Here is a 12,779-nt window from a genome sequence, read left to right on the forward strand (position 1 = left end):
TGTACAAAATGTACAGAAAAGGACGAGGCAAAAAATTCCACCATTTTGCATACATAATATGTAAATGGGCATTGCTGGGAATTCCCCAAAAACAATCTTGCCTGACCAGCATACCATGCAAAGGAACGACATTCATGCTCCAGTTTTGTTTCGCAATACCCAAAGGAGATAATTACGAAATTGTCAGGCAATTTCAAAGAAAATGACATTGGTGAAAGCAGAACCAATTTGGAATAAAAAAACAAAAATCAATCCAATCCCAGTCATTCCCTCTCGACCTTCGCCAAGACATTTCACCGCCACCTCAACTCAACGTGCAACCACGACGTCTCAAGCCCAGTCCGTTCATGCAACGTGTGCATTTCCTCACAACTGTCCACGGGTGACTTATCTAGTGTGTGCCGTTTCTTTACAAACGGCTCAATGACTCACTTTTAAAACTCTTATTTACACAAGATAAAGGTGTACGCTTTGGTGTGGCTGCACAGGGGTGTGCATGTGTGCCCGAAACCAGTGAGATTTTGCAATGAAGGACAAAACAAATGACTCCGCTGCATTGTCCTTCCTCCCTCTTCGTGCTTACCTTTGTTCCAACCTCCTCTCGCTATGTAGGATCGCTCCATTTGCACTGGAAGGTTAAAGACTTTTTGTTTTTTGTTTTTGTTTTTCTTTGTTTTTCTATTGTGCTCCCTGTTTGCTGGCGTGGTTAAAGACTCGTTTCCCTTCTCCACCGACGGGTGCGAGTTCCATTCCAACGGCTGCCCAGTCTCGCCAACCCACATTTGTCAAACGTGGCAAGCATGCCAACACGAGTCGAGGGAGGCCTTTACCTGCGGTGGTTTAGGCGTTGGCGGTATATTTTTGCTGTCGCAGGTTGCTTTATCCTTCATACCTCAAAGGGGCGAGCGATTGATTACATACGCAAGAGGTGGTAGGAAAAGGCCAACCTGTGAATATTCGGATCGAGCAAAGGAAGAAACACAATAACATCAAATAACATCCGACCAATGACATACTGTCTGAAACAATAACATCTATGAATGAATGATCGTTTTAAGGCAATTTTCCCCGCTAGAGCAGGGGTTAGCCTTGCGGGCCCCATGAGGTTTGAGGCAGTTTTTATGGCCGGATGCCCTTCCTGACGCCAACCCTTGGTCGCCTCTTACGATGCGCAGGGATACGGTGTACCTATACTAAACCGGGGTACACACCGTGATCATTCATCCCAGCAAGCTGGTACTCAATTATGCCGACCTCGGAAGGATGACGGACTGAGTCAACCCCCCTGGTGTTAATTCAGCGATCGACCGGGATTCAAACTCAGGATCCTAGGATCCCAAGCCGGCACCCTAACCGCTAAGCCAACACCAGGGATAAACAATAACATCTATGACGAACGTTAATGAAAAGCCTTCGAAATCCACACAACTGCTGGCCTTTTTTTTGTTCGTTTTGAGTGGGTGACAGTGCCGCTGTGGGGATCCGACATAAACCCCCCTTCCCCTTCCCTCAACACGTCCCTACCACTATTATCCCCCAACTCTAACCCACAAGCTCCAAACCAAACACCTACCAGGAAGAGCATACAAAAGGAACGTGGCTTTGCAAACCTTCCTGAAGCACTTACACCAAAAATACCGCAACCATTTTTTATTGTACAAAACAGCGTTGACTCGAACAAACGATCCAGGACGAGGATATCGTTTCAAAACAAACTTTGCCATCCTCAGAACAAAGCGACAATGTTTGCCAAAAAATGTTTCCATAAAGCATGGAGAAAATATCCATTTCTACGTTGAGAATGGCCTTCAGGCGGATATGGCAAAGCTCGAGCTAAAACGAGGAAAATGGCGGATCCTCGAAGAACGGCAAAAGCATTTCAAGGCCTTCGCCATTTCCTGCAAACTTCCCACAAGGATAATGTGTATGCCAAACCGATAGCGAAGCAAACGAGAAGGATTTATTTTGGAAAAGAAGTTAAGGATTCAGAAACGTCTGCGTTGCTATTTGAACCGGTCCAGCGATGGCGCTTTTTGAAATCCAGGCAACAAAAGATGCTCGCCGTACGATCCAGAAGGTAGAACGTTGAATTGACCTTTGAAAGACAGACAAAGTTAAGCTTTCCCCTTAACAGAAATATTCACGAGTTTTACGCAGCATTCCAGCACAATGCGATCACGCAGCAACATTTGCCTCTTATCGGATGCTCGACCAGACCAGAGCAAAAAACCAAACAATTTTGGCCTTAAAAATATTTCGGCCCCTTGATGAGAACAGCATATTAAAAGGAAACATCACATAATACCAAAGACCTCCGCATGACCACAAGAATACAAAAAATTTAATCAGAATCCTCTAAGGGTGGAAGCCTCCGCAATGCAGTCCGTGCCATGGCTTTGTATAAGAGAAAAAAACCGTTTCACAAGCAGATCCCGGCAACCAACCTGAAAATAAGGAAGCCTTTTATTTTTAAACAAAAAATGTCATTTCCCCTGGAAGGAAGAATAAATATTAAATAAAATGTGAAATTGAACACAATACAACGGCCTATATGGGACTCCCTGGCATGAAAAGGTGGCTCGCGGCAAGACGACATGCCGCCATGTTTACTCTCCGCCATGTGCTTTTCCCCTTTAGCTCCAGCTAGGCCAATCATCTTAAAACCAAACCTCCTTCATTCAGTTACACAGATAAATTAACCTTGGCATATGAAAAGGAAAGATCGCAGAAGAGGTTCTGCACCGACCAATGAAGATATATATATATGTGTATATGTATATGTATATGTATATACACACACACAACTTGAGATCTTTATCAAATGACTGTGGCAAGCCATGAAGCAACGGAATAGCTTAAGCTCAATCACCATGGTGAAGGATTTCCCTCTTCCCCATCAGTTATATGGAACAGAGTAGCGAGTTTCAAAAATGCCTTTTGACCTCTACAAGTAAACATGCCAGGCCAAGGAATGAGAAACAGGATGTTATCAATCTTTAACCACTTGTCATATCCTACAGCTGTCGCACACTTTTATATGCACTCAACTGAGGCGCTTTGGACACGTACAAAGCTCTGACATCGAGGCGATTCATCCTTGCAGAATGCAAGACACACCAACGTCCACCTTGCTATAAAGGCCTTCTGGCATTGCCATGTGGAATGTTGGGCACAACTCTTATCATGTTCGCCAAATGCAAAGTGCACTCACAAAACGAAGCTGAAAAACGAGCAGAGCTCCTTAAAAAGACAAAGACGACTCTGGTTCAATGGATCATGACAAAATGTGGGCTGCTTCGAAAAATGGCGGAACGGATTTATCTCCAAATGGCAAGATGTCGGAACAAATAGGAAAGACCACGTGGTGGAGTGGAACGCGGCTTTGTTCCTCGAGTATCCTTGAGATCACAGAAGGAAAACAAACAACATGCTTCATTTCCTCCATCACGAAGGTAAAACACAAAAAATAAATTAATAAAACAAATAGAAGAATCCCACTGATATTTTAATAGTTGGGTGGCGATTCCAAGAAACAAACATGATGCAGCGGAGACCATTGTCAGGACGCTTGGCAATTTGAGTGAATGGATGATGGTCGAGGTCTGGGTTATGAACAGCGTTGCTTTGTGTGGAAACAACAAATTTGTGGAAAGGGAGTAAACTTAAATAATTCACCAAAAGGCATTAAAATATAGATTATACACCATACATTTAAACATGTTACATAACATGCAGATGCATATGTATGCTCAGACAGAGATGCATGCTAAGATGCAAACATACGTGCAGACACAGATGTGCAGACTAATGTGCACGTGCATATGCATTAACAGATGCACCGGCAGATATGCAGATGCACTTGCAAACACAGGCGCACACAAACGCACGATCAAATGCATGATCTCGTGCGCAGACAGAGACGCGTGCCCGTGCCCAGACGGACAGACCGAGACGCGTGCCCGTGCCCAGACGGACAGACGGAGACGCGTGCCCGTGCCCAGACGGAGACGCGTGACCGTGCCCAGACGGACAGACGGAGACGCGTGCCCAGACGGAGACGCGTGCCCGTGCCCAGACGGAGACGCGTGCCCATGTCCAGACGGAGACGCGTGCCCGTGTCCAGACGGAGACGCGTGCCCGTGCCCAGACGGAGACGCGTGCCCGTGCCCAGACGGAGACGCGTGCCCGTGCCCAGACGGAGACGCGTGCCCGTGCCCAGACGGAGACGCGTGCCCGTGCCCAGACGGAGACGCGTGCCCGTGCCCAGACGGAGACGCGTGCCCAGAAGGACAGACTGAGACGCGTGCCCGTGCCCAGATGGAGACGCATGCCCGTACCCAGACTGACAGACGGAGACGCGTGCCCGTGCCCAGACAGACAGGCGGAGATGCGTGCCCGGACGAACAGACGGACAGACAGACGGAGACGCGTGCCCGTGCCCAGACGGACAGACGGAGACGCGTGCCCGTGCCCAGACGGACAGACGGAGACGCGTGCCCGTGCCCTGACGGAGACGCGTGCCCGTGCCCAGACGGACAGACGGAGACGCGTGCCCGTGCCAAGACGGACAGAGGGAGACGCGTGCCCGTGCCAAGACGGACAGAGGGAGACGCGTGCCCGTGCCAAGACGGAGACGCGTGCCCAGACGGAGAGGCGTGCCCGTGCCAAGACGGAGACGCGTGCCCGTGCCCAGACGGAGAGGCGTGCCCGTGCCCAGACGGAGAGGCGTGCCCGTGCCCAGACGGAGACGCGTTCCCGTGAGCAGACGGAGACGCGTTCCCGTGAGCAGACGGAGACGCGTTCCCGTGAGCAGACGGAGACGCGTTCCCGTGAGCAGACGGAGACGCGTTCCCGTGAGCAGACGGAGACGCGTTCCCGTGAGCAGACGGAGACGCGTTCCCGTGAGCAGACGGAGACGCGTTCCCGTGAGCAGACGGAGACGCGTTCCCGTGAGCAGACGGAGACGCGTTCCCGTGAGCAGACGGAGACGCGTTCCCGTGAGCAGACGGAGACGCGTTCCCGTGAGCAGACGGAGACGCGTTCCCGTGAGCAGACGGAGACGCGTTCCCGTGAGCAGACGGAGACGCGTTCCCGTGAGCAGACGGAGACGCGTTCCCGTGAGCAGACGGAGACGCGTTCCCGTGAGCAGACGGAGACGCGTTCCCGTGAGCAGACGGAGACGCGTTCCCGTGAGCAGACGGAGACGCGTTCCCGTGAGCAGACGGAGACGCGTTCCCGTGAGCAGACGGAGACGCGTTCCCGTGAGCAGACGGAGACGCGTTCCCGTGAGCAGACGGAGACGCGTTCCCGTGAGCAGCCGGAGACGCGTTCCCGTGAGCAGCCGGAGACGCGGTCCCGTGAGCAGCCGGAGACGCGTTCCCGTGAGCAGACGGAGACGCGTACAGAGACGGAGACGCGTACAGAGACGTGCGCCCGTGCGCAGAAGGGGGCGTTTGCCCATGCACAGGGGCAGATGCATCCTCGTGTGTTGCGACAGAAATGTGCTCTTGAGCAGGGGCATACTACGCAAGTTCATGCGCTGATGCATGCTGAGATGGAAGTTGAGAAACGTGCAGACGCATGCGCAGACACAAACACATGGCAGATGCAGACGCATGCGCAGAAGCAGACAAATGCGCAGACGCATGCGCAGACGCAGACAAATGTGCAGACGCATGCACATTGCACAGTCGCATGTGTAGACGCAGAGAAATGCGCAGACGTAGACAAATGTGCAGACGCATGCACAGATGCAGAGAAATGCACAGACACAGACACATCAGAGTGAAGATTTGCCTATATAAAAGATAAAATAAAGGTTTATAGAATGTGTTCAATACAAGTATCATGAGTGACAGAACAAAAATCATCCACAAGTAGCCTCATGTACCTCTCAGGAGATGGATACACCCCCCCCCCCCCCCCCACCCAGCACTCCCTTTCCCCGAAGCACCGTCACACCTGCAACCACCGACAAATCCCCAATGGGATTTTAACAACAGGGATTTTATAGCATGCAGCAGTTTTCACAACTCAAAAGCTTCGCACTACCCACTCTGCTGAGGTTATAAAATCGAGCTTCAGATCAACGGTCAAAGCATTATAAAACCGCGTGTAGACCCCCTTTCACTTTCAAACTAATCGTTTTGTTATAGCGGAGAAGCAAATGCGACACAAGGGATGCGTCTTAAGCCTCATAAGCGAGGAGCACCAATAGGTCATCGAGACCAACACTTGATGTATGCAAAGTCCACCTAATGTATGCAAAACCGAAAATAAAACAAGGAGAGAACCTTCTACAATGGGCAACAAGCGTAGGGTCTGAAGATCTTTCTCGCCCCCGCACACCACCACTCCATCCACGCCCCTTCGATCCACACCCTCCATCCCCGCCCTGCCACACCACCCCTCCATCACCCCCACCCCCTTCGCCCCAGCCCCGCCCAACCACCCCTCCATCCCCGCCCAACCACCCCTCCATCCCCGCCCCACCACCCCTCCATCCCCGCCCCACCACCCCTCCATCCCCGCCCCACCACCCCTCCCTCCCCCTTCGACGCACACCCGCCCCAGCCCCGTCCCACCACCCCTCCCCCTTCGCTGCAGACACGCCCCACCACCCCCACTCTATCCCTGCCCCACCACCCCCACTCTATCCCTGCCCCACCACCCCCACTCTATCCCTGCCCCACCACCCCCACTCTATCCCCGCCCCACCACCCCTCCATCCCCGCTGCAGACGCGCCCCACGACCCCCACCCCTTTCGCTGCCGACACGCCCCACCACCCCTCCATCCCCGCCCCCTTCGCTGCAGACACGCCCCACCACCCCTACTCTATCCCCGCCCCCTTCGCCGCAGACACTCCCCACCACCCCCACTCTATCCCCGCCCCCTTCGCCGCAGACAATCCCCACCACCCCCCTCCCAACATGAATGGAGGTGTTCAACCCCCTCTTCCCCCCCCCCCCCCATGAATCGACACTACCACTACCACCACCACGAGCCCTGAAGCCTCTGAAGTTCAGAATAAAATGTCCAACTTTGCATTATTTACTTTTCCGGGTTTCTATTGGAAGAACGAGAAAGAAGGAACATCATCACCCATTCAGAGACATGGCAGCGCGGACGAAATGATCCGTAATCGTGCGAGAAGTTTGAATGGTCGACCCCAACGGACGGTCGTCGTCGTCGTCGTCGTCGTCGTCGTCAAACCCGAAACCCTCAAGGCTCAATACCCCAAGGCAGGAAGGAATACGAGCACCCACCTGCTTTCCGCGATAGAAGAGCCTCTGGTTTGCGGGCACGACGTCGAAAACCTGCTCGATCCGCTGCCTCAGATCCTCCACCTTGGTGAGTTTCGAGAGCTGGTCGAGCGACTCGGTCCGCCGCCCGTCCATGGTCCGCACCTGGATCCACATGGCGACTACCAGAGACGACGCGCGAAACGCCTCGTTTGTGCCCTCTGAAAGCTACCCCAAGGCGGAGGTTTAACGAGTGCAACGAAAAAAGACGAACGACCAGCGCCGCTCTCACTGAATGAGGTTGAGGGTTCAAGAGCAGGAAGGGCTGGCTAATGGCGCGAACAAAGTATCGCGAGATTTGCCTTCTCGCGCTGACATTAGAGCGCTTTAAAATCACAAACACCATCCCTTTAATGAATAAAGTTCGCGTAAGGAGTCTTTGACAGCGTATAAAGGATAAACATCTAATAAAGCATCATTTAAAAATAACTTTTCAAGTCGTTACGTTCCGCAAAATTGCACCTCGCGTGACGTCACTCACTTTTGGCGGGAAGACGCTACCCTGGGTTACGCCGCTCCCATTTTGGTTTTGAAAGTAGATTTCTCCACAATCTTCACAGAGACGCAAACATTTAATGATAGCAGGAAGGTTTTGTAACAGATATTTTGTGTTGACATCGTCGTGAGGCTGATCAAGAGGCTTCAATTTAATTATAGACGAGCGTTAGACAATCGTGGTGAAGTATTTTAATTGTGACGTCACGATCAACTTTTAAACCAACAATCCACAACTCAACACATTGCAGCCTTTTCTAAAGTGGATTATTATAAATCCTGTATTTTCATAATAAAATTGCTGACGGTTCAATTCCGATGCTGGAAACATCGATGCCTTCCCATGTACCCCAACCGTCTCACAATGTGTGCTCCATCCTCTCCCAACCGAAGACATGAACAGTGGGAAAATCAATACTATAATTTATGGCCATAGTTGTCATAAAATCTAATGACAATGTTTGTGTGTCCGTCCGTCTGTGATGCCACGTTAGATAGAACATGCGCGATGCACAAGATGGCAACACCTGTGGGACAGGAGCGAGGGGAGAGGAGTAAAGGGAAGCGTGAGGTGAGGAGTAGGAAAGGAGAAAAGAGAAGAGAGGAGTGAGGAAGAGTAGGAAAGGAGTAAAGGGAGAGAGGTAAGGGGAAGAGAGGAGTGGGGAGGAGTTGGGGAGGAGTGAGGAGAGAGGAGTAAGGGGAAGAGAGGAGTGAGGAGGAGAGGAGTAAGGGAAGAGGAGTAAAGGGAAGAGAGGGGTGAGGAGGAGTTGGAAAGGTGTGAGGGGAGAGGAGTAAGGGGAAGAGAGGAGTGGGGAGGCATTGGAGGGGAATGAGGGGAGAGGAGTAAGGGGAAGAAAGGAGTGAGGAGGAGATGGAAAGGAGTGAGGGGAGAGGAGTAAGGGGAGGCGAGGGGTGAGGAGGAGTTGGAAAGGAGTGAGGAGAGAGGAGTAAGGGGAAGAGAAGGGTGAGGAGGAGTTGGAAAGGAGTGAGGGGAGATGAGTAAGGGGAAGAGAGGGGTGATGAGGAGTTGGAAAGGAGTGAGGGGAGAGGAGAAAGGGGAAGAGAGGAGTGGGGAGGGTTTGGAGAGGAATGAGGAGAGATGAGTAAGGGGAAGAGATGGGTGAGGAGGAGTTGGAAAGGAGTGAGGGGAGACGATTAAGGAGTAGAGAGGGCTGGAGAGGGGTTGGAAAGGAGTAAGGGGAGAGGAGTAAGGGGAAGAGAGGGGTGAGGAGGAGTTGGAAAGAGTGAGGAGAGAGGAGTAAGGGGAAGAGATGGGTGAGGAGGAGTTGCAGAGGAGTGAGGGGTGAGGAGTAAAGTGAAGAGGAGTTGGAGAGGAGTAAGGGGCAGAGAGGAGTGGGGAGGCGTTGGAGAGGAGTGATGGGGGAAGGGGGGTGGAGAGCAGTTTGGGAGAGAGATGAGTGTGGGGTAACATATGTGAAGTAAATAAATGATGTAGATTACATCATTTGTGGATCTGATGAATTGCCAGTAACCATTTTGTAAAACTGAATGTGCAGCATCTAAATGAAGATGTCCAAATGTCACACACGTCCATGCCCGTGGGATTCCCACGGTTCCCCAACTAGTCTATATATTGTTACGGTTCTCCACCACCCTTCTTCCCCTTACCAGGGGGGGATTACTCCCCTTGTTCTTTCTGGGCTTGGCGGAACCGGGAGACTTGAAACGCCTCTTCCGGGCAAAACGCAAGGTAGGGTTTCGGGACCAAGTCTTGCTCGTACCTAATCCCTGCGCCGCCACGGAAGTGAGGAAGCAAGCCTCGCACGAGCCACGTGTGATTTGGGTACACCGAGCGGATTGAGTACCACGTGGTCCGTGCAGTCTTAGTAATGGAACCCGATTTGAGCGGTTCTATTCGTACCACGCTTAGCCAATGAGGAAATCACAGGAACAATCGAATGGAAAAGGAAGAACACAGGTTTAATTATTATTCCCACACGTATGTACAATGATCGGGACGCAGAGACACAGAGCGGCATCGAGGGTATCGTCAATTCTTGACAGGGGATATGAGTCTTTGAGTGTCACGTTGTTCAGTTGGCGATAGTCCACGCAAAACCGCGTGGTTCCATCTTTCTTTTGAACCAACACAACTGGTGACATCCAAGGACTTCCCGAGGACTCAATGATACCTGCATTAAGCGTTTTTTCTACCTGCTCATCAGCTTCCTCCCTCTTGCTCCACCGGAGCCGTCGGGCGGGCTGACGAATAGGCCGGGCCTCACCGGTGTGGATCTGATGTTTCACCAGGCCCGTACGTCCAATATCCTCAGAGGACAAGGAGAAGATGTCCAAATGGGTCTCAATTAATTTGTGTAAGGCCTCCCGCTGGGTCTCCTCCAACTCTATGCTACTCCGGTTTACCATCTCACAAATGGGATCGGGCCAATTCCTACTGTTTCCTCGAGACTCCCTCCGGGACCGGCTCGGCTGGACGTTTTCGTCCCTCACTGCCGCGACTTCATTAACTGGGGTGCAGCCAGCTATCTTCATGCCCTGTCCTATAGTCCGTGGTTCTGTACTTAAATTAATTACCCAGACGGCCACCACCGGCCCGTCCGTTTTTACGAAGGTGCGGCCCACGACTAAACCCGGGACGGGCTGCGCTGCCACCGGTTCGACTAGGCCGCAGGACTCCTGCCAGGTTGGGCGAGCTAGCCATCAGGCCGGCACTATGGCCTCGGCCCTTGGGGGAATGGTCACGGCCTCAGAAGCCTCCAGCTCCGTCCTTTCGGCCGTGCTCACCCCGTCCAATGGCAGCTCATCTATTCCCACTTGCAGGGTCCCCCTGCCCAAATCGATTTTACAACCGCTGGCAGTCAACAGGTCCAGCCCGATTAGGCATGGGTCGCACACTTCTGCCACCCAAACTTCTATTTCCCTCTTTACCGATCCCAACTTGAGGGTTACAAAACCACGCCCTATGATAGGGGCCATTACCCCGGTAGCCAACTGCAAACTATGATTTTCCAGACGCTGGATTTTATCCCAGCCGTCTGCACTCAAATCAAGGACCACAGGGCTGATGATCGTGGCGCTAGCTCCTGTGTCCACTACGGCGTCTACCCCCACGCCGGCAATTTTGCACCGAATTGTCAAGCTACCTGTACCAATTTGGCCACAATAGATGACCTGTCACGTCAATGAGGGCTCTTCTCCATCCCCTACTGCCGAACACGGCCCTGCATGCTCGGCACCTATTAGTTTCCCGGGCCCTGGCGGGGGGGGGGGGGGTGTCTGGGGTCGGCTAGTCCGACCCGTTCGAGGCGGAGTTGATGGTCCCGGCTGCCGGGGTCCGTCCCGGCGCAGGGCTCTGCACTCCCGCGCACAGTGACCCACCTGGTTACAATTATAGTACCTCACCTGGTAAGGTGCTTGCCCCCGGAATTCCAAATTGCCCCCCCCCCCTGTAATCCCGAATTGGGGCATTTGATCGTGGCCTACCGTGTGCCACCGCTGGAGCCGCCTGCCATGGTCCAGATCCCGCCAGGCGCTGGTCCACCAGCCTTCGGTTCATGTCCTCCAGGTCCGGGCCCCTTTCGGGGGCGGACCCTCTCAGGGGCCCGCCACCAGCCACGGACCCTACGTGTCTCACCGCCACTGCGTTGCGCTCGCTCCCCCGGGCCAGGGGCCTCGCTGCCTCCCAATGGGCCGCAGCGTCAGCCGCCTGGCTCAGGGTCTGCGGGCGCCACATGGCGAGCTGTTGCCGAAGCTCGGGGTCCGGGAAGGCCTGGATAAAATGGTCTAGCGCCAAGCTCTCTTGGGAGGTCGCGGCCATGTCCGCGTGTACTATCCCCACTGCGCGGCGAATGTCATAATCTAGCTCCCCGATGGTCTCCTGGGGCTTTCTTTTTCGCACTGCGAGCTGAGCTTTAACAAACTCACTCTGCTGTTCCACGCCGAAACGATTAATTTGGGCTGCACGGAGGTCTGGCAAGGTGATAGCACCCGGTGGTAAGGCCGTCAGGACCTCCGCCGCCATGCCATGCAGGGCTGCCACAACGTGTACCCCACCTTTGTCCGGATTCCAACCGTTACCCCTACATACGTGGTCGAATTGCGCCAGGTACGCCCTCAAATCGCTCTTGCCATCATATGGCACGAGCGCAACCTTATGGCCGCCCGACGGTCGGACCCCGTGCGCCCCTCCTTGCGGGGTTAACACGGGGCCGAACCGTTCGGGCCCCCATAGTGCACTACACCCTGGGGGCTCGCGTGCGTTACTCGTCCCACAAAAAACTACCCCGGTCGGTGTCGATGCTTGGGCCGCCTCTTCGTAACCCGCTACCCATTCCATACTTGCGCACCCCGGCTCACAAACACCTCTCGCACTCCCCATTGTCAGACACCCTACCATCGGCCTTTCACGAACGCCCGGGTCTATTCCAACTCCCAAGCTCGTCGAACCCCCCCTCACACCAAACACATTTCCGCCATTATCGCCACTCACCTCGGCGTTTCTTCCTCCTCGCTTCTCCTCCGCCACCTGCAAACTCTTTATTTGGTTAGCAAGCACGTCATCACGATGTGAACACAGACCTTGCACATATTCCATCACCTCCTCCTTTATTTCTTTTTTAGTCTCCCTCCGTCTCTTCTTAATTTCATTCATCCCTTCTTCTACTTCCTCCAGCTTTTGCTTCACCCCTTCTATCTCCCGATGCGCCCCCGCAATTTCTCCTTCTCAGACCACCCTGGTCGTCTCTATATGGGTCCTGACTTCTCATTCCCTCGTCCCCAACGTCTCTACCATGTCATCTATCCTCTTTGTCAGCCCCTCGTGTACCATTTGACATTCCTTCTTTGTCGCTATAAGTTCCTTTTTTATTTCCCTTTGTGCTGCTTTCAGCCCCCCTATCACGTCCGTATGCTTCCCCACTTGCTCCCTTAATTCCTGCTGTCCCACTGTCAGCTTTTCTATCTCCCGAGTCAATTCCTCTAGACCCCCATGTAATCTGGC

At 53.2% G+C, this 12,779-nt stretch overlaps 1 protein-coding gene across 1 annotated transcript in view; it reads right to left on the reverse strand.

Annotated features, from left to right (window-relative positions):
* UHRF1 (ubiquitin like with PHD and ring finger domains 1) overlaps nucleotides 1–7,596 on the reverse strand; it is a 51,438-nt gene extending 43,842 nt beyond the window's left edge. The window contains exon 1 of the mRNA XM_068103558.2: nucleotides 7,268–7,596. Coding sequence (XP_067959659.2) covers nucleotides 7,268–7,420 — 153 coding nt within the window. The 5' untranslated portion in view covers nucleotides 7,421–7,596. The remainder of the gene's footprint in view (nucleotides 1–7,267) is intronic.
* Between the last annotated feature and the right edge of the window lie 5,183 nt (nucleotides 7,597–12,779).

The sequence above is a fragment of the Myxine glutinosa genome, chromosome 1 (assembly GCF_964187855.1).
Source record: "Myxine glutinosa chromosome 1, kmMyxGlut1.1, whole genome shotgun sequence".
NCBI lineage: Eukaryota > Metazoa > Chordata > Myxini > Myxiniformes > Myxinidae > Myxine > Myxine glutinosa.